Source organism: Cavia porcellus, unplaced genomic scaffold (genome assembly GCF_034190915.1).
Source record: "Cavia porcellus strain 051 isolate PalLab524CR breed Dunkin Hartley unplaced genomic scaffold, mCavPor4.1 scaffold_22, whole genome shotgun sequence".
NCBI lineage: Eukaryota > Metazoa > Chordata > Mammalia > Rodentia > Caviidae > Cavia > Cavia porcellus.
Genome location: NW_026947505.1, coordinates 17,923,634 through 17,945,106, shown reverse-complemented (window position 1 = coordinate 17,945,106; position 21,473 = coordinate 17,923,634). Strand labels below are relative to the sequence as shown.

At 38.6% G+C, this 21,473-nt stretch overlaps 1 protein-coding gene across 6 annotated transcripts in view; it reads left to right on the top strand.

The window, feature by feature from the left end:
* The window catches only part of Lama2 (laminin subunit alpha 2), a 553,946-nt gene that overhangs the window by 501,896 nt on the left and 30,577 nt on the right, over positions 1-21,473 (top strand). For 5 of the 6 annotated variants that reach the window (XM_063232872.1, XM_063232874.1, XM_063232873.1 and 2 more), the window contains 5 exons: positions 908-1,032; positions 5,829-5,991; positions 6,632-6,776; positions 14,473-14,611; positions 19,277-19,397. In XM_063232872.1, coding sequence (XP_063088942.1) covers positions 908-1,032; positions 5,829-5,991; positions 6,632-6,776; positions 14,473-14,611; positions 19,277-19,397 — 693 coding nt within the window. Of the gene's footprint in view, positions 1-907; positions 1,033-5,828; positions 5,992-6,631; positions 6,777-14,472; positions 14,612-16,472; positions 19,398-21,473 lie in introns of those variants that run through there. The other variant, XM_063232876.1, reaches the window with a different exon arrangement.

Genomic DNA, 21,473 nt, shown 5'->3' with positions numbered 1-21,473 from the left:
CTGCTTTCGTTTTCTTCATTCTCCTGCATGGAAGTTGGGAATGAAAAGGGTTAGGGCGGCGCTATTGGAGGATAGTTGGTGTGCATGTTTCTTGTGCTCCTTTGGACCCGCAGCCTGGACCCTTTCCCACGACCTCAGACACATGTCCTGTTAGTGTGTGTGCGCCCCAGATCTGCCCAAAGACAATCCTGCAGCCTCACTAACACTAAAACTTCTATGTGACAGGTACTGTGCAGATCATAAACACACTATCTAATTTAATTCCCACAGCAGCCGCATGTTGTAGACCAATGGATGAATCACACAGAAGTTTAGCAGCTGGCCTAAAGTTAGAAACTGGAAGGTGTTCACAGTCTGACCTGGGCAATTATGGGTTTTCTATATTTAGATTCAGCCAAAGCTTGAAACTATTCAAAACATAAAATTGCATCTGTACTGAGCATGTGCAGATACTTTTCTTGTCATTATTCCCTAAATAATGCAGCATAACAACTATTTTCATAGCACTGACAATAAGTAAGTGATCTAAGAAGATTTAAAGTACTTGTGGGAATTGTGCATAGGTTTTGTGCCTACACTATCCCATTTATAGAAGGAAGTTCAGGCTTCAAAGAGATCCCGTGACCAATCCCTGGAAGATATCAAGGGATGATTGCTTTTACTAATGGGGATAAAGTAGTATAACAGAAAGTAACCAGGATCTATTGATGAAATATTTGAGCTTTTCTCCTTCATTGACCTATTTGGTGATGATCTAACATAGTAAAAAGGTGAATACGTATAAAGCCAGGACTATCAGGAGGCACAGATAATCACTTGTCTGGCTCCTGCTGCTGGTAACTCTCACAGATATGTCCAGATTACTTGTTAAATTCTATATTATAACAAATCCACTGTCTCTCTGCAGAAGGCCGATGCTGTACGGGTGACTACATTCACAGGCTGTATGGGAGAAACGTACTTTGACAACAAACCTATAGGTTTATGGAATTTCCGGGAAATAGAAGGTGACTGCAAAGGCTGCACTGTCAGGTTAGTTGAGGTGAAAAATCCCCTGAGGTCTGTCCTGTGTTTCACAGATGTTTGTATTTTATTGTGCCACTGTTCTCTTATCTTGTGGATGATAAGGAGCTATTTTGAAATGATGATATCCAGAGGTGGGTTTACCAAGAAACTAATGAAGTGTCGATTCCCTGGCTCCATTGGTGCAGGCATCTTCCCAGGCCCTGGGAGTCCTGCAGCAGTGCTGTTATACGGTCATATGTGTTCATACATCTTGCAGAGCTAAGATATTTCCACCGCAGTCAGTTAAGACCACTATCTCTTACTACCTTTGTGCCCCTTCACATCTAGGGGTTTCTGTATGTGTGGATAGTGTGGAGTGGTATTATTTTTTCATAAAGAGAGTACTCCCCAAACTGATTAAGTATGCACTTAGAACTCAAGTTCAGGTTTTATTTCCTATAGGACTTTTCTTACTGGCACATAAGGTCCTACAAGTGCTTCCCTGTTGCCATGGGACTCTGAAAGCCTGCTGAAGAGGACAAAAACCAGAGCCCAGGAAAGATGGCAATAGACATCATCAATTATAAGAGATGGGAGCTAGAAACTGTTTACAAGCATACAAAGCATGCATAGAGAATGTATCTTGTGTATACTAACTGAATTGAGAATGTAAAATAACCAGCTCGATTTCTCAGCGTAAAAATTGAGCTCCCTAATCACTTGAGCCTAAAGTAGTTTAAGTATATTGAATTAAAGCTATAAAATACAAATTAAATACCTAGAAGCTTAATTGTGACATGCATAGCAATTCAAACAATAATTTTGTACTTTTTCATTTCCCATTGAAGATGCAAATACACCTTCAAAACCCAAATCCTCCATTAATGTAGCAGAATACACTTCTGACTTCTTTCTCAACATTTCTTTAGTTTCATAAAACAATGTAGCTCTGATATAACCAGAATATCTGTTTTAGAAATTTGCATTTATTCAATGGTCAATGGAGGCTGTAGTTAACTTCCAGTGCTCTTTTTGGCTTATGAACTTATTGACATGGTATTAAGGACAGTTTGAAAATCTGACCCACTTAAGATGATTTTGTCATAATCTTTAAAATCTACAGTGGAAGGTTGTCTGTAAAATCCATTCAATCCAACAACAAAAAAAAATGAGATCTGCATTAATATTTAGTTCTCATAAATAAACACTAAACACTAATTTTCCCTAAAGATTTCCTTGGTACATTTCAAGTAAGGTTTTCAAATGCCTGTTACCGGTAATATATCCAAGACATAAATGTTCTGTCAGCAGTCATATCATGCAAGGCTACAACATCAATTCTGCAAAGATGCTCTGCTCCTGAAATATAGCATTTTATTCTAGTTAATATAATTGCAACAGCATTCCTGTACATTCATAGTGTTTTGTAGATGACTGGGATTTGTGCTTATAGCTTCTTGATACTATAAATCCAGTCCAATCCCAGGCATCAAGAAATATACTATGAGGATATGAGAAAAAAACAAATACTAAAATACCTGAAATGCAAGGCATACTTTAAAATCCTTTTTAAAAGGTATGGAGGTATGATTATTCACACTGAGTTCAAGGCATCGAAATCTGCTTTGTAGAGCTGACATTTGAAGTGAGACTTTACAGTGAGTTGGAGTTCAATAAAAAGTCATAGCAGGTGGAATACGGACAGGCTTGAGTCCTAGAGACCAAAGAGCCGATGTAGAGAAGCTGGAGAGCCAGAAATGTGTGCAGGAAAAAACTAGCGCAAATGTTCTCATACCAGGTTGGCAAATGCTAGAAGGTCTCCTGCAAGTTCTTCCCAGAGTACTAATGTGTTCCACCACCAAGTCAGGTTGCTGAACACAAAGCACACCAGTAAGCTGGAGACCCCTACTTCAGCACAGTCTGCTCAAAATGCAGCCCACGCATGGTGCCACTCACCCGTGGACTTGCCCTCCACTCACTTCAGCCAAGTGCTCTATCTTGGAAGTGCTCATTCCCAGGCCTCCCCTGTCCTTCGGCTTTTTTGTCACATCTCAGTCACTCAGCAAGGTCTACCTTTTGGATACCCCTTATCATTAAATTAGCTTCATCTTCTCCTTTTAAGATGAAGTTGTGTTTACTAAAATAATTCCATACCTTTAATTTTTAATGGATCTTTCTGAGCTGTGCAGATATTTTGAATAGAATTGTTACTGTCTTTATAACTGTCTGCTTATGTAATTGTATGCATTTTAAGTGATCTATCCCAATACTATTTTCCTATAAGCCTTGGTTCCCATAAGATTAATTTCTATGGAATTCCTGGTATTGTTTGGCTTTTGTTTTCAGGAAAACATTCATTATAGTTTAACATAAAGATCAACTATTCAAGTTAACAAAAATTATTTTATGGAAAAAGTGTAAAAGGAGACTAAAAAAAGGTAGACTGGTGAAATGCTGGAGAAGATGCTAGAACGTCTCTTTTAGAAATTTGCTTGTAACAATGATCAATAAGGGTTATAATTGTTTTTATGTTTTAGAGGGATTAGCCTCTCAGGAATATACAAAAAGATGTCCATTTCATTTTTCTTGAGCTTCTGAAAATCACATTAAGTTTAAAATACCAAAGAAATTACTACCATTAAAATGTATTTTACTGAACATTAAAATGATGATGAAATTTTAGATTCTAAAACCATATATACATACATAGTTCTATAGTAAACAAATTACATGGAGAAGAACATGGCTATTCCAAAGGCATAACTAACACTTTCCAACTTGACCAGACATTCAGTTCAACAAAGAAACAAAAAGAAACCAAGGTTCTCTGTATTTATTAATCATAAAAGAGTATTTGCTTTTGCTGGTAAATGTACTCAAAATGAACAGGAAAACTCTAATATAATGGTGAAATATTATGGAATACACCCAAAAGAGCTATTTTTCCCAAATCCAAACTCACCAGTTTTGAGGCTAGACTTTCCTCGATTGGCTATGATGAGCTAATGAATTAGGAATGTTTGGTCACTCCAAGCATAAAACTCTTTCTCACAGATGTGTCTTTTGCTGGAATAGGAGAATATCCCAAGTGTCCTCATTGGGAGGGGTTTCAGGAATCATAGGTGATTTAACCTTTCATTACATGCTTGAGGAGCTCAGGCATGAAGTATTAAGTGATGTAACAAGGCCCTCCTGAGAGTCCCTAAGAGGTGTCTCCCATACCATCGGCTTTTTTCTCTGTTAAGGAGCTCACAGTTTAGAGACATAACGACAGAAACATAAATGTCCTACATTTTTTATAAGAAACAGAAATGTGTTTTGGTTTGATTCCCCCAAATTATCCTCATGGTGCGTTATGAGATTGTGTGTTTTTCTGGCTAGAATTTTTAAATTCTAAGACTGTGTTGAGTCATAACATCCAGAAAAAAGTCAGTGGGGGTTGCTCACAATCCCTTCCTGGGCTTCAGTTGGTAGTATGATCATGTTAATGGAAAATCCTAGTTTACTGAGAACTTCGAGGAATGTCTCTTAGGTAGGTTCTCTGCAATATTCTTTTCTCTCTCATTCAGTGCTCCAGAAATCAGTCTATTCATTATCATGATAAAGGAAGTATAAATAATAAGCAATTTAATCATTATTAATTATACTGTTGATAGACTGGTTTAGTTCCTCAGCCTTCCAGTTAGCATTTTTCATGAATATTGAAAAAGTGTCTTTTATTTCTCTCTAGTCCAGAGAGAAAGCCAACTTGTTGAGAATGTGTAATTGTTCTTTCTACACAGGAACCATTAATTTTTGTATTCTGTAAACTTCCTTATTAGCCATAGTTTCATAAAAAGTATTACAGGCACCTATTATTATATGAGAAAATCATAATATGTCTAAATAGCTTCCTCTACTCTCAAGCTAGCACAACTCTTCAATTTCAGAGATTATATAGATGCTAATATGTAAATACTGAAAATTTGAAAAAATATCCCCACAATTGAGACTTACCTTGCAACAACACCAAACAGACATAAAGATACATATACTGTAGAGCATCATGTTTAAATATTTTTCAAGTGTTTTATACATAAGACTCATCTTACATATTGAGTTATTCAACCAATATCAATTGACAAATATTTTCTGTGAAGCACTTTTCAAAAGATTCCTTCATTCCACAAATATTTAGTGATTCTGTAAACCAAATGTCAAGCTACCTACTGAGTTTGTGCTTGGCATAGGGACTGAACCCTAACTTTCCTGTAGTTTAGAACATCACTAGAAGTGAAGGAGGCAGATTTAAAACACAGGTGCGTGCACACGTACACACACACACACACACACACACACACACATCTCAGACATCCTTCACTGTCTATTCCAGATTATTAAGGGCCTATATTACTTATACATATATATGTATGTGTGTGTGTGTGTGTGTGTGTGTGTATTTATGTGTATGTGTGTATGACCATATATTGTGTAATAATGGAATCTTGGCCAACACAAAACTTCATGTGTTGGCACAAATATCATTAAAACATAACTAACCATGACTACAACTATTCACCAACCATTTATCTAAAACTTAAAGCATTTGAAACACCAATGATATGGTTGTTAAACACACAAGGATATCCAGGTGACAGATAGTGGGTTTGGATCTAGGTGGTGGCAGTGGAGATAGAGAGAAGCAAAGGGTGGAAGATATATTTGGAGTGGCTTCTGACACACAACAGCTTGCAGTGTATTCCCGGAGGATAGTTTGATACATTGAGTAGTAAAACACCACATAGACCAAGTAGGCGGCATTCATCTGAGATGCTTCTTTCCAGCCCTCAGGTGGAAGACAGCGAAGGGACTATTCAATTTGATGGAGAAGGTTATGCACTGGTCAGCCGCCCCATTCGCTGGTACCCCAATATCTCCACTGTCATGTTCAAGTTCCGGACGTTTTCATCAAGCGCTCTCCTGATGTACCTCGCCACACGAGACCTGGTAAAGATCTCACACAGCACATCTTCTAGGATGAGCTGTTCTTCCAACACAATTTTCAGTTACTAGTAAAAGTATCTATTATTAAAAGAAATCTAGATTGGATTCATGGTAGCCAAAACTCCATGATGAGATAACACTTCTGTATTTCCATTGTTAACTTTAATCACAAGTACAGTTTAATCACTATTTATGATTGGTGTAACTCCCCATATAATCCTTTAAGAGAAGCAGCCAGTAAAGATATTTCCACTATAGAATATACAACAGCAAAACTGTTGGTTTTTTTCCTAGTTGAGAAGGAATTTATCTCTTCGGTCTTGTGCTGTTCTAGTCAATATTTCTTATAAGTTCTTGCAGGGAACAAATCTTTGGTTTCCTTAATATGTATGTGTACAAGGTACTACCATAATGAAAAAAATATATTCAACTAATTTGGTCATGACCATTTATACCATAGCATCATACCTGCAAAGCTTCACAAAATAGTAATATCAATTCATTTTCCAAAATGCTTTTCTGTTACAGTGTAACATAGTCAGCAGGTTAGCCACAAGGCCATATTATAAACCTCATCAAGGAGCAAACAGCCATGTATTTCTCTGTCTGTCTAATCATGGGTATATTTTTACTCCATTAATAGAAAGATTTCATGAGTGTAGAGCTCGCTGATGGGCACATAAAAGTCAGCTACGATCTCGGTTCAGGAATGGCTTCCGTTGTCAGCAATCAAAACCATAATGATGGGAAATGGAAATCATTCACCCTGTCAAGAATTCAAAAGCAAGGTGAGTTTTTAAAGTAATAAGCAGTGCGGACCTTAATCATGCCATCTGAAGCACCCGTGAACTTAATCAGGGGAAAGACCTTGTCTGTAATTTTAGCTATTCTCAAGTTCTGTGAAAAATGGATACAGTCATTTCTTCAGCTTAGATTATAGGTGGATTGCATTAGACAAGACTGATTGAAGAGCCAAATGACGGGACTCTCTGTCATTTTCTTTGGAAATCGAGAGCTTAATCTGAAAGCATAAAGCTGTCTTACAACTTGTAACATTATATCCTCTGTGCTTTTCTTTTTTCCTATTGAAAAATGCTGTATGCTTCTCTTTCTTCTATTTGGCCAAGATGTTTTCTTTGAAGCCACCCACAATTCAGTCCAAGGCACTGTTACCAGTTCTTTGCTTTTTAAAAGCATCAATATTTTGTGTACTTTCAAGAAAATAGTTGATCAGTTATACTATGACATTTTTATGGCTCTCATGATTTTAAAAACAAGACCATAGGTACTATTTCATTTATAATATAAATAAATGTTTTGTCCTGTTGTTATAGAAAAGAAAACATATACTCCAAGTTATATCTGGTTACTGACATGGATGAGATCTCACAACCAAGACAGAGAGCCAGGTCCATTAGTTCTGAGCACGACATTATTGCTATCTGGATATGATTCCTCCATTTCTGTGTACTATGGTATTAGTGACACCGACAAATGAAACTGATACCACTGCTAATATAATTAGACCTTATCAATATTGAAGACACTAAAGTGACATTCCAGGAAAATTTAGAGTTGCCTCAGCACCATTTTTCATTCCTGCATTTAAAAAGTATGTCATGCAGCGACTAAGTACTACACAAGAACTCAGTGAGGTGCAACACAAGTTACTGCCTTCAAGGAACTTGAAGTCTAACAGAGCTGGAGGATGGAGAGCTGACTGCCGGAAGAGATGTGCCTCCAAGGCTCAGAAGAGAGACATGCGAGTCAAAGGCAGAGCGAGCTCCAACTCCTGATGCACAGAAGATGGAGAAGGGTCGGCTGGGTGGGAAGCTTGCAGAGATTCCATAGTGATGCCAGCCCGGCGCCATCAGACAATGGAGTGAATCATTTCCAGTTGCATCTTCTTAGAACATGAAACCCTGGAGAAAATGCTCAGCAGAGACCAAAGCTAACTCTGGGCACCTATACATTGTAGTGTTGCTGCGGCGTCCTTTGGTCCCGTGTAAGAGACACAGTGTGCAGGTGCATGTTACCAACTCTGGTTTGTTGTCCAGTAACGTCAATGTCTCACTTACTTAACCAAACATTTCCCAAACCGCTGTCACCACAGAAATCTCTCCATCCCTGCAGTACTAGCATCCTCCGGAACACTCTGAGAAACCCTGCAATGGACCCATAGGCTAACCTAATGGTTGTTGACCAAAAATCACCAGCTGAGGCTGAGAGAACAGAACCAGTCCCTGAAAGCCCTGTGAGCTAAGCAAAGGAGGTCAGAGACTGGGACCTGTGAGGCTTCGAGGGATGACATCATCAGACACATGCTTTGGAGAAATATTTCACGCCAGCTTGGAGCGTAGGTTGCTGATAGTTGAGAATCTGCACCAGCGGTAAACTAGGCAAGCGGCAAGGGAAATTAAAAATAAATTAATAATAATAATCATAAGGAAATAGGAAATAACGGAGTGGAAAAACACTAAGCATCTTAGTGTTGAGAAGCTTTGTGCTTAGTTGCTAGGGAGGCTAAGTATGAAAAAGAGATCTAGACTCATTCCTTTGCTTAGATAATATGATTATGTTGCTGATATCCAAGAACCTATTCAATAAAGGAAAAATCACCGGTTTTTCTGTAAAAGCTGTTGAGTGCTGTTTTGTGCATGTTGTATTCAAGGACCATGTAGTACCGGTAGCAGCCCAGGGAAGCTGTGTAATTAGTCGTATTCCTCAGACGATCACAGAGTTCTAGGAGAAAGATGAATAACTGGGATCGTAATCATCTTCTCCACAGAAGCGTCTAAGCAGGGGTGAGGAGACCGAGCAATCGCATCCAGGATAAAATGATCCACAGCTGTGGAACACTCAAACATTAAAACAGTAGGTTAAAGGAGGTTGTAACAACAGCAGAGAAAGCAGAAATGAATCTTTGAGAAAGCCAGAAACAAAAGCATTTGTAAAATCAACAAATTTAACTTTCACACGGTAGAGAAGGTTCACAGAAAACTGGAACACAGGTGCACATTGGCTTTGGAAATGCAGAGACCCCCAGAGGCTTTGCAAGAGTTGTCACAGTGAGAGCCCCTCGCAGGGCCTCATGGAACAAAGCACTGAGCATGCACCAATTCCAAAGGAAATTTACCTCTAAAATTGAGAATAAAAGAAAGGGCAGTGGCTGAGTAAGGGGAGGGTCAGGACCTGGAGGTGAGAGCCTCCAGTTCCTAGTCCTCAGTTCCTAGGACATAATAAATGCTCGATAAGTGTTTGTTGAGTAAGTGAGTGATGTTGATCATGTCTTTAGGCTGTGGAGAACATGCTAGTAAAGAGGAAATAATAAGAAATATAAAAGGAAAGACTCGTGCATGCTATAATACGGGCCCTTAGGAAGCATGCTGCAAGACGAGAGCAGGATCAGTAATCCTTTTTCCCCGCCAGAGGGTGAGAAGAGGCAGACGTGGAAAGCGGAGATAAATTTGTAGACATAAAGATTTAGAGGTAACTTTCTCTAGAGGCCCTACATTTTTGCTGAATATAAAAGCATAAATAGTAGCAGGGAAGAGACAGTCAAGCAACAAGTTTGAAGAAAGAAGAAAAACTAGTTATGCTTGTGCAGAAGGTAAAACAGAGAATGATACAGGAACCCTGGGCCATGGGTTATAGCTCTCACTCCACGATGCAGTATTGGGTTAAGTAAATCCATGTTGTAAGAGAATAGTTTCCGTAAGTTGACACCCTGTTAATAGAGGTCCTATAATCACGTGTTATCTGGGCTTTTCGATTCTGTCCATTGAAACAAGTAATCAAAAGGTCTATGGTCCTGACCCGTGTGAGTGCAAGATCAAGTTACTCTACTGTCTAAACCTGAAAAGAGGCAGCTCAGCATCCACCAGTGCGGAAGGTTCTGCCCCGTATCAGTGTGCTTTTCCAGTGTCACTAGACCTGCACTGTTGTTACCATGGAGTCTGCAAATTGGAAGGGACTTTTCCTTGTCCTACACAGTGTCTTTCTTCGTTCTTCATCTAGTTTCATCCTTCCGCTTGGTTGTCTGATAGCTTCTCTTTCACAAGTGTCTTTATGGGCTTCAGACGGATCATGACCTGGAACACTTCTACCAAATGTACAAAGCAGACATCTTCCCTTTTATTTGAGATATTAATTATATGAAATATCTTACAATTGCTTTTCATGAACTACCACAGTATCACTACTTTTTAAAGTCATATTGATCGTGTGCTCTTCGGTTGTTCAGAATGTGACTTTCAGATCACACTGGGATGTCTACCTTCTCCTGCCTGTAGCTGGTGCCCTCTCTCTGTGATCTCTGATGTTTCACCACCAGCTTTGAAAATCAAATAAGTGAGACTTTTTATTATAATAACTATAGCTAATCTGGTTTTCCATAGATATTTTCACACATGTATTATCTCTTCCCTGAAACTTTTGAAGCATTTTACTATTTCAGCAGGTCAATTAACATGAATTGGATCTTCAGTTAGAAATAAAAGCTTTGGAGCCATAAGAGAAATGAAGCAAAGGTTATGTAACCAAATAGTTCACAAAAGAAATACAAGAATATAATCACTCACTTGTCATAGCAATATTAAATGATCACTGTTAAAACACTGAAATAAGAGTTGCAGTTAGAGTCCACATTAAGGAAACAGAAAATAAACAAAAAATGTGTTACTACAGTGCAGGTATTTGAATAGCTAAAATTAAAAGACTTATCATACCCATGTTGGCAAAATGGCAGAGAAACTGAAAGGCTTATGTACTGCTGCTGTAAGTGTAAAATGACAAAAAAGTCACCAGGTTTACAAGTCATATGAATCAGTCATTGCATTCTTAGATAGTCACTGAAGATTCAGGAAAGCTTACAATATGTACTCAGATAGATGAGTATCAGAATAAGTTCTGAATGAGCTTAGTAGAGACAGAAAAATGCATTCATACAAAATTATGTGGACACTGCAGACTAATGTACAGTTATAGAAAACAAACAGAGGACCTATGTAGAAAGGTAGGAGAGAAGGGTTACAAAGAAGCCTAAGGCATTTTGGGGTCATAGGAATGAATCTTCATTTCTTTTACCATGGTGATGAGCTCCCGAGGTGTAGCTGAACTCCAGATCTTGTTAGGTATAACAGGCAAAATATACTATGTCACTAAAACTTAAAAAACAGCATGAGTGTTTGAGTGATTTAGAAATCCGTAAGGGGCTGACTAATTAAATCTGAACGGTGAGGATGGCTTTCTAGATTCGGAGTGTGCGCGAGGGTCACAGTGCCACCAAGTAGAACAAGTGGAGCAAGCCAGTGAGGTAGCACGTGCCTGCAGTCCTCGCTTCTGGGAGGCTGAGACGGGACAGCTGCAAGTTCTATCCCAGTCTGGCCAATTGAGTAACTTAGAGAGGTCTTGTCTCAGAAAGAAAAAGAGAGAAAAAGGACTGGGTGTGCGGCTCGGTGGGAAAGCCTTGGAGTCAAGGCCTGTTACTGCCAAAGAATAATGCATAAATGAGAGCAACATGATCATCATTTCATTTGGAATATGTAGTACTGAAGGAAAATACAAATAATAGTAGTGTATCATCATTTATTATGGATTTTTAGGTAAAAAAATATCAAGTCCAAGCACATAAATTATTTAGTCAACAATCTATTGTTAGAAGATAAAAACATGAGTGTTAGCGGATATCAGAATTGCAGAAGTGTGCAAAGAAATACGGAAGGAGATAAAGAATTGAGGTAAGAAAATGTAGACAATTTGGCACATTGGGAGCCAAAAGAAAAAATTTCCTTGGGGCTGGGGATTTAGCTCAGTGGCATAAGTGCCTGCCTTGCAAGTGTGTGGTCGTGAGTTTGATCCCTGGTACCTGTAAAAATACACACACAAAAAAAAAAAAAAAAAAATCCTAAAAAGAAGGATATACTAGCAACATCAAATACTGCACAAGAATCATGCAATGGACCGGAAGTCCTCTGCTAGGTCCGGAAAGGGGCTCTGGGAAGTGAGGCGGGTGGGTGCGATCACTGGCAAGGACTTGAGCAGGACGGAGGAGCACTGGCTGAGCAGTGGGATATGAATGGAAGTGCGGCCCCTGCAGTGTCCCTGCAGTGTGCATTATCGCTGCTTTTAGTATATGGATTAGTTGTTTTAAATTAATTATCCTCCACTAGTTTGAAAACCCACTGCCTCTTGAAAGTCAAACACATTCCTTCAGATAAGCCTGCCCCCTCCTTCTTGAAAGCCTGTTAGTGGAACCTTGCTCACTGATAAGTGTGTGATACCCCCAAGGGCACTATGTACTAGTAACTTATAAGTGTGTCCTATCCCCCAAGGGCAATCATGTGGACAGAAAGAATTAACCACATTAAAAGCAAGTCATTTATAACAACTCAGCCCTGATTGTAAAATTACATGCTGGCCCTACTCTGTGTCCATTATTCAATAAAGCCCTTATTTCCCTGCTTACCCATAAAAATGATGGCTGAACTCAACTTTGAAATTTTGTGTTACTAGCTCCCTTTCCTATTTGGTAAGGAAAAGGCATAGAGCAAAAACATAAAAGCAAATATTAGCATTTCCTAGCATTTCCCCCAGAACCCTCTATTGCTATCACTCAGGAGTTGGAAAAATAAAGCTTTCCCTTTAAGTTGGTGATAATATGCCACCCTACATCTCTCTGTCAGGGTTAACTTCCCAGCCAGTGAGTTTCAATTGAATTGTGTTGCTGCTCTTTAATCAATTTTCTTAGAATGATTTCTAAAAATGCATATATTCACTCAGGGATAAGGCGGAAAGCTAGCTCCAGTCACTGGCTTGCCAGTGATAGAGGCAGAATCTCATTTCATGGACAGCATTAAAATATCCACCAAGTCTGCAGAAAGAGACTATTTTCATGTTCCAGTCAATAGCAGCGTCTGAAACCTTCTTTGTTATCTGGATAAAAAGCAATATGCATGAGGAAGTCTTGGAAACAGTTTTGTGTGTCTAACCGCCAGGCCACTCAAAGGGATGTTAGTAAACAAAACTAATTATAGGTATAAAAGTAATTACACATGTGTAGAAATTAAAGTTTATGAAGGTAATTAAATTTTGAAATCTTAACTTGTTATCTGTTAATAAGATAATTATTCATTTTACATGTGTTTGTTGTTTGCTTTTACAAAAATCTGTTTTGAGATGCTAATAGTTCTTATATTGGATTTTGGACATGATTTCCATGGCAATTGTGTTTGAAGTTATCACACATTCTTTGGGAATAATACGAGTACAGAGTACGGTGGAATTTTGGAACTTAATATTTCTCTGTGTTTCCCAAAGAAAAGTAATTCTGAAAGCTAATGAGTTGAAAGAAAATAATGTTCCATGGTCACACCAATTTGGAAATACTTCTTGCTCCATTTACCTCTCAGAATTGCACAGAAGGAAGTCAAAAGAGTTGGGAAACCATGAAGTTAAGATATGCATTTAACTTTACTTCACCCAGTATTTACCATATTCACTAAAACCAGAAACATCCATACAACTAGGATTCCCAAAAATGAACACCTCAAAGTCTCCTTATAAGGTGTGGACTCAAATGCCTATCTTCAAACCCAAGATAATTCACATCTTGTGGCAATCAAAGATAAGAGACCGACTCTACTATGTTAATGAAATATGTGTATATGAATAAAAGATCCAAAATAGGTGAAATAGTTGAAGTTTGATGCTGTGTAGATGGTAAAAAGCACACACGTCAGAAAGCTTATTTTGGCCCTTAAAAATGAAAAAGGACCATCCCTGACATAATCCATTCTCATCTGCCCTCTCCAGAATGCAGAGAGGTGACCTTTCTCTTTCCTCTCTCTTTTTTATTTCTAAATTCTTATCTTCGTCATGTTAGGAACATGTTGAAAGACCCAGGAGAAAAGCAATAAAGCATGAGGACCACTCCTTCCTCACGGCCCTTGACTCCTGGGGATCCCACAGTCCTGCAGAGCCAAGCACCTCAAACCCTCCACACCCAAATTCAGCCACACTACACAAGGGAGGAGGCTTCACACACGAGCCTGAACGCTGGAGTCCTGTGGATACTGAAACTTACAGAAAGAACAGCGGAGTCCACATACTTCTAATAAACTCCTGGCTAGCTACTCATTTTAATATTTAAATGATGATTTTTTTAAGCCTGTTGGCCTACATTGAGGAAAACTGCGTGACGTGGTTCTTTGATGTCCATCTAGGGTCTTCCCTCTCATTTTCACTAGTTTGTCTTTATTGTGTTCTCATCACCATTTGTCTCCTCTCTTTTGTGGATGTTTCAACAATGTATCTTATCGGTGTTATTGTTCCTGCAATTGTTAAACAGTTAAATATAGTATAAGTGCTTCTCAAAGTTGGTGTTTGCTTATTAAGGAAGTTAGATTTATCTTGAAGTGTCAGCAACAATATTAGAATTGTTGATGCTTCTCAAATTAAATGTCAAATTCCTTATCTCCTTTACAGCCAACATATCAATTGTGGATATTGATACTAACGAGGAGGAGAACATAGCAACTTCATCTTCTGGAAACAACTTTGGTCTTGATTTGAAAGCTGATGACAAAATATATTTCGGTGGCCTGCCAACCCTGAGAAACTTGAGGTAATTTAGCATATATTTAAAGTGAAGAATCAGGTTTTAATTAAATGGTCGTTGTACTCACTAGAGTTCTAAAGCTTGATTACTACAGGAATGTCAGCTGACCTTTAGCTGCAGAAAAGACTAGTAAGAAAAAAGAATGTCGCATGTCAGAAAAACACCAGTATTTAAGGAGTCAAAGGATTTACTTGACATCTGTGAAGAGATGGGTGGGAATCGTTATTTCCCTCATAGGCACCTGCTGTAAAGAATTATGAAAGTGATTAGAGGTGGAAGGCAGTGTGGGATGTGGGTCTTGTAACTGCTGGTCCTCTTACACATTCACTGGAGATGATGGCCCTGTGACATTGGCTAGTGTTCTGAAAATTAGCCAGTGTGCCAGGGTGTTGTGAGTGTAGCTATTGTATTGCTAAGCATTAGCATCATAATGGCATATCACAGCTTTCCCATATGCCAGATACTAGAACTACATTAGCTATTCTGCTCGTGCTAACATTTTTTTAAATTTCACCTCTGCTCTGTATTTAACAGAATGAGCAGACATCACTAGCTCAGTACAGTTAGTACAAAAAATAAATAAATAGGTCAGAAAATATCTCATGTGGTGTTTAATTATTTACTGCTTATAAAATATCAGAAATAAAATTATAGAGTATATGGTACTCAATAAATGTTAATTGAACTTGATCAGAATGGGATAAGTTGATTTGGTAAAGCCATATGAGTTTTACTAGAAACACAGCATCATGTTTTAAATTTTGGTTTTGCTTAGTGTGGTGATTTTTCATGTGCATTAATTCCTATTTCGATGTTGTACACTAAGAAGACAAGTGACATTTGGCAAAGTCTCAGAACAGTGTAGCTGGCAGGTCTGCTGGTCAGATTGGCTGTCCATCTTTCAAAGGTGCAAGTTGATAAGCTTCATGGGTGTGCATCCATCTCCATCCAAATGTGTTCCTCAGTGTTAGGGTTAGAAATACAGGGTGTCAAGACAGAAAAATCCTTGCAAATCAAAGCATTTGAGTAGTGAAATACAGTAGTTACCTGGAAGCCACTTACTAAACGGGCACTCAATAAATGTTTATTGGCCATCTTCTATGTCCCAGGGACTGTAATAAATACTAAGGAATCTAGTAATTCTTTGATTTTAAGATTTTCTTTGCAAAATCAATAACTATATTCTATCAAAAATTAAATACAGAAAAAAATAAGGCTATCTGAAACTGGCTTCACTTTAGTGATGATTTTTAACTATCACAATGATTTTTAGCTATCATTTATAGAGAAGTACATGCTAACTGATTTGAGAAAGGTGTACGTCTTAGTTATTTTGGAGATATATCTAATGAGCCTTTATCATTAACTTGTTTTCACCTTCTCCATACAGCATTTTATAATTATAATATTGCTATAATATGGCATATTATTTCAAAGTAAAAGATGTACACCTATGACTGATAAAGGAAACAAATTATTTTGTACACAGAACTTCAATATGATAAAGTACAAAAGATGTAAATAAATTATTCTTACTTATATCATTAAGCTCAAGAAGCGATGTTCATAAGCACAAATACTACATTTGTGCATTTTCCCATACAGCTAGTAAAAGGAAGTGCTTTAAATTCACATTGCAAAATAAAAAGTTGTTAAGACAAAAATACGGAAATCTGTCATCTTTGAATTCTAATTTCACTTCAGTCAAAGGTATATGTCTATTTTTCTTTCTGATAGCATTTTGTATACCTTTCCGGTGAGATATTTTAAAAGATTCTTGATTACAGCTTGTTGTTATACTAAATGAAAATGCAATTACAAGTAAATTATCTTTTTTTTCTTCTTTTTTTCCCTCTCTTTGACTTAGTATGAAAGCAAGGTAAAATTTGAATTTATGCATGCCGTCTCCCAGTGCATGGGTTGGGTACGTGTGGCTTCTTAGATAAAGCAGCAGTGCAGAGGCAGAGCAACACCCGCGCTGCTTTGCTCACGGGCACCTCATGAGCCCATAAAGCGCTCTGGGAGACCTCGCCCTCTGCCCTTCACGTCCAAAGCTGCTCTGCTTGCCCACCAGCGGTGTAGATTTGTGCTGCTCAGCTATTCAACCACTTGCACACAGCGCCCCCTGGTGACCAGCAGCGCATACTCGAAGGGCAGCTGGCCAATTTCACCGTCAAGGTCTAGTCCCAGCGAAGAGAACAAAGGTCTCTGGTTGAACTCCAGCCTCTGACCTCCCTAGTGCCATTCTGTCTGCTAAACGCTCCACGTGTGCTCTCAGATGCTTGTCACTGCCTTTTTTGCTTTTGTGGGCCTGCAAATATACAACATTTATGTGGCCTGGGCACCTCCTGTCAAAGCTGCTTATTTATTGCCACATTTATTTAGAAATAGCTATGGAGCCAGATGAAAAGATCTTCTGGAAATAAGAATTTAAAAGTGTGTGAATGAATGGGAAAGAAATTTGTGGAAAGTCTTCCCAGCATCTCTGGAGCTTTGAATTCTTACATGCAAGAATTAGCTGCCTCTCTTAGGTGGCTGAGCCAACCCCAGAGATGTGCAGAGTTGGCACACAGTGGAGGCTGGTGCTTCACATTTTAGAGCCTATCTGGGCCAAATTTCTGAAAAGGAGGTAATGAGATTGAACTGATTCAAGAAATGTTTAAACCAAAGGCCAGAGTTTTAATGCCCGAAACTAGAAAATAGAACAAAATAGGGAAAATAGAACTAGTTGTTGTAGGATAACATAGTTACAAGCCACTCGTGCTATATTTGCTGAGTTGGTTCAAAAACCCAGGCTGGCTTCCAGTGGAAACGTCGCAGAAGACCTCTAGGATGGCACCGTGGCAGTCTGTACTTTTGTCTGTGAGTGGTGAGAGCAGAGGCCATGGTTCTTAGAGGAAGAATTCTGTCGCTCTATCATTACTTACTTCTTGTGATTTTCATGATGCGGAAGCCAGCTACATCGTTGTGTTTTGAAATAAGCTTTTGTGTTTCCATGAAGCCAGGAATTTACTGGGGTGACTTACTCTGTCTAAAAGACCTCTAAAAGAAAAATATGATACATCTGGAAGCAACTGAGTATTACAGATGAAATTCACACATTCCCTTTGCTTTGCACAAAAAGATTAATAAGATCCTCATCCTCTGGTTGGACATGTTCTCCATAATTAATAGTTGAAAGAACAGAAGAAGAACCTGGGAGAAAAGGGAGCGATCAAAGAAAATACAAAGTTCCACAGAGAGTGGAGTGGAGGTGGGGATCAAAACAAATACCTGACCTGAAATAAATCACGCGATCCATGCTGCCAGGGTCTAATTTACTTTTCCACCTGTTTTTCCTCATGCCATGTGCTTTTTATTAAGATGAAAACAGAAACTTGGCATCAGGGAACAATGAGAAGAGAATTCATCCTTACTCTATCGAATACAATATTGGTGTTAAATGTAGAGTTTCTACAGATGCTTATTAATACCACATGAGAAAAGATTACATGCTTACCCCTAAATACCATCACTGTTCAAGGTAGTAGCCATCACCCTCAAAGGTTACATCATTTTTAATGAAAAACCAATAACAGTTTATGTTCATCTCCTCACTGGAACAAGCTATATGGCCAGTCATCGTGGCCACCAATGGCTAGTGACCACTGACGTGGGCAGTGCAGGACAGGACTCAGTCATCACAGAGAGCTCAGCTGGACAACTCAGCAATAGATCCTAGAGGTGTCATCACCACGGCACCCTACCAGCTTGTGTTGTCACTTACAGGCGCCATGTCCTGCACTAATGCTCACAGACTTCACAGTCTAGGTGCCTCATTATCACCATGCCTGTTGCACAGATAAGGACTCTGAGTCTTAGAGAAGTCACATCGCTGGTGTGGTCTCACAAAAGAAGTCAGAGCAGCATGCTTGGAAGAAAGGGCAAAGGAGCCATCTTTAATCCGTTAGCAGGTCTGCTCTCTTTTAAGAAGTACTTAGCAGAAAAAAACCACTCAGGTATAATGTGGGTGTGGAGGAGGGTCAAGGTTAGCAAATGTATGGGTCCCGCTTTTGGTGGTTTTGTTTTGCTATTGTTCCAATACAGAATGCAAACCTTGGGTTCAATCTATAAATGCAATTTTAAAATTTATACTTTTAGGCTATATCATCCAGAAGGAGGTTTCTTGGATTTTGTTTCACTTCAAAGTTTTAAAAAATTATATTTTAGTCCAACCACTATGTCCAAATACTCAATGAAAGAAATATTTTTCCAAAGAAACATGCATTTTTTGAAATTTGGAGCAAGATTTTTAAAAAGCTTTCGTAACCTAGTTTGATTATGCTGCCTACACAATTATCTGGCTTTTGGTGGAAGAAAGAAAAAGAAAAGAAAAAGCATTATTTCATTATATAAAGCATTGACAAATCAGTCACTCCCTGAGCCTTGTAGTGAAGTGCTATAAATGGAGTGATTTTTAAAGAGAAGAAAAATCCCATCCAGACCCTTCACCAGGATGCTGTTAGCACGCACCTCATCCGAGAAGCAGGGCACTGGGCACGTGGCTTGGTGGGTGTGGGTATGTGTGCTCCAGGACTTCATAGGCATCACGTGACTTTTTCCAGGGCTCAGAGACCACACTGCCACCACCCTAACAATGTTGCTTTTGTTTTCCACTTGACTATTCAATAGGCCAGAAGTCAACGTGAGGAAATATTCTGGCTGCCTCAAAGACATTGAAATTTCGAGGACTCCATACAATATCCTGAGCAGCCCCGATTACGTTGGTGTTACCAAGGGGTGCTCCCTGGAGGTGGGTCTGCTTCTCCAGATTCCTGGGACACATTCTGACCGTGTTTCATTGGTTTAGTTTGAATGCTCTTATAAGGATTGGTTTTTTCCATATATTTTAGACTCCTGTACAAATGATTAAGCAAAATCAAAGCCTTCTGTAAGTCACAGATTGAATAAAGATTCAAAATCCTGCTTCACGTTGCCAAATGTCTAGTACTTCATAGCATATATCTTTATTGTTAGTACCTCTTCCAGTTCTCTTTTCTTTTGTAACACCATCTTTCCTGGATTTCTGCAGCAATTTTAAATTGATCTTACTTTTCTGTACTATGCACAGCTTTATTAGCCACATTAGATTTTCTAGAATGTATTGGGATTTAAACAGGGAAGCAATAATTTATAGCATAACTACTAGCCTATAACATTTTTTAAAATTTTTTTATTTTTTACTTTTAAAAGATTAAGATAAAAGAGGACATAACAAAACAGATCAGAACAAAACAATTTAAGCAACATAGTGTTTCACCACAAGAAAACTCGATATAACAGTAGCTACCATAGTGTCTCTTTCCTTGAAATATTTGAGTATAACTTCGTACACTATAGTGTCAAACATAACAAGATAGTATAAAACCATTCAAGAGAATGAAAGTATTACAGGGTATTTAGAACCAACTAACAGAAAATGAACAATGGTTTCTATATTATCTCCTTGTCCATAAATAAGTTTGTTTATACTATCACTTATAATAAAATCCAATAAGATACAACATGATAAAACTGATGGAGACAGAAGAGCAAAAGCTTTGTAGGACTTCAAAAAAAGGTGGTATTAAATCAGCACTAACTATTATAATGTCTTGTTTTCTGATCCTATAACATCTTGTCCACAGTTTTGAAGTCTAGTGTTTGAAATAGCATAGATAGGGACCTGAGATGTCCAAGACCCCCAAAGATTTGTGTGATGTGAATGCCACATCCCTCCTTAGCTGGTTTTCTTAGGGTGTCTGTGTTGCTAAAGCAGCCCAGAGGCATCCTGACTGCACCCGACCATTCGACACTGACACTTCAGCTAAGGCTGATCCAGATGTGAAAGAGACCCAGGGCATAGCTTTGCTCTGCTAAAATACCTGTGAGCAGGACCCAGTGGTCAACAGCAAACAGTACTAGGAATTTTATAAACACTCCACAGTGGTGAGCTTTTTGAACTAAGAAAATATTAATGGTGTCACACAAGTTTTCAGTTATCCTGCTAGGATATAATTATTCATTGTGGCTGTTTCCTCAGATTAAAATTATTTTAAAATACTCCAGGAGAGTTCAAGGGAGTGAAGGAAGGACAGAGAGAAAGAAAAAGTGAGTCTGCCTTCCAAGCATTAAGGTTAAAGACTGGAACAGGACTTTCAGCATTTTCTTTGTTCATAGCTGCAGGCTCCAATTTAGAAGTGGCCACAGATTCCCACCCTGGGCTTGGGAGTCAGCCAAAGAGAATACAGAAAGAATTAAAACTTGAAGGGTCAAGCCTGGCTTCTGAGGGAAATTTCCACTGAGAATTTGAATCTTCCAAGCCCACCGCTCACCCACGTTCAGAAAATACATACATGAGGACCTGTCCAGGACGTCAGTGTCCTGTATGTGTGGAAATGATAGATCTGTAATGGCACTTTCCGGCACCGGGAATCATTTGACAACTAAAATGTGTGCCAGAAATGTGGCATGGATAAATACTGAAAAGTCTGCACAGGGGTTTTATATGAACTCTATAAAACTCCATGATTTGAAAATCTGAAGAGAAAGTAAATGATACATTTGTACCAGCTTTTGTGTTGTTTAACTGGGCTTGAAAAGGGCTCACATGAGAAGATTCTTTGCTTTTATTCAATAAAAATCCAGGGCTTTCTAAATGAATATTTTAAGCACTGTAAATGCCCAATGATGTGGGAGCGTTTAAACAAATGCTAGAACATTTATACTGTGGGATGAACTGCAGCTATTGAAATTGCATTTACTGGTAGAGAGCTATCCACGATGTGTGTAAGTGCAAAAAGACGATACAGATGAGTGTGTCTGTCATGGTTCCATTTGCAGAATCATG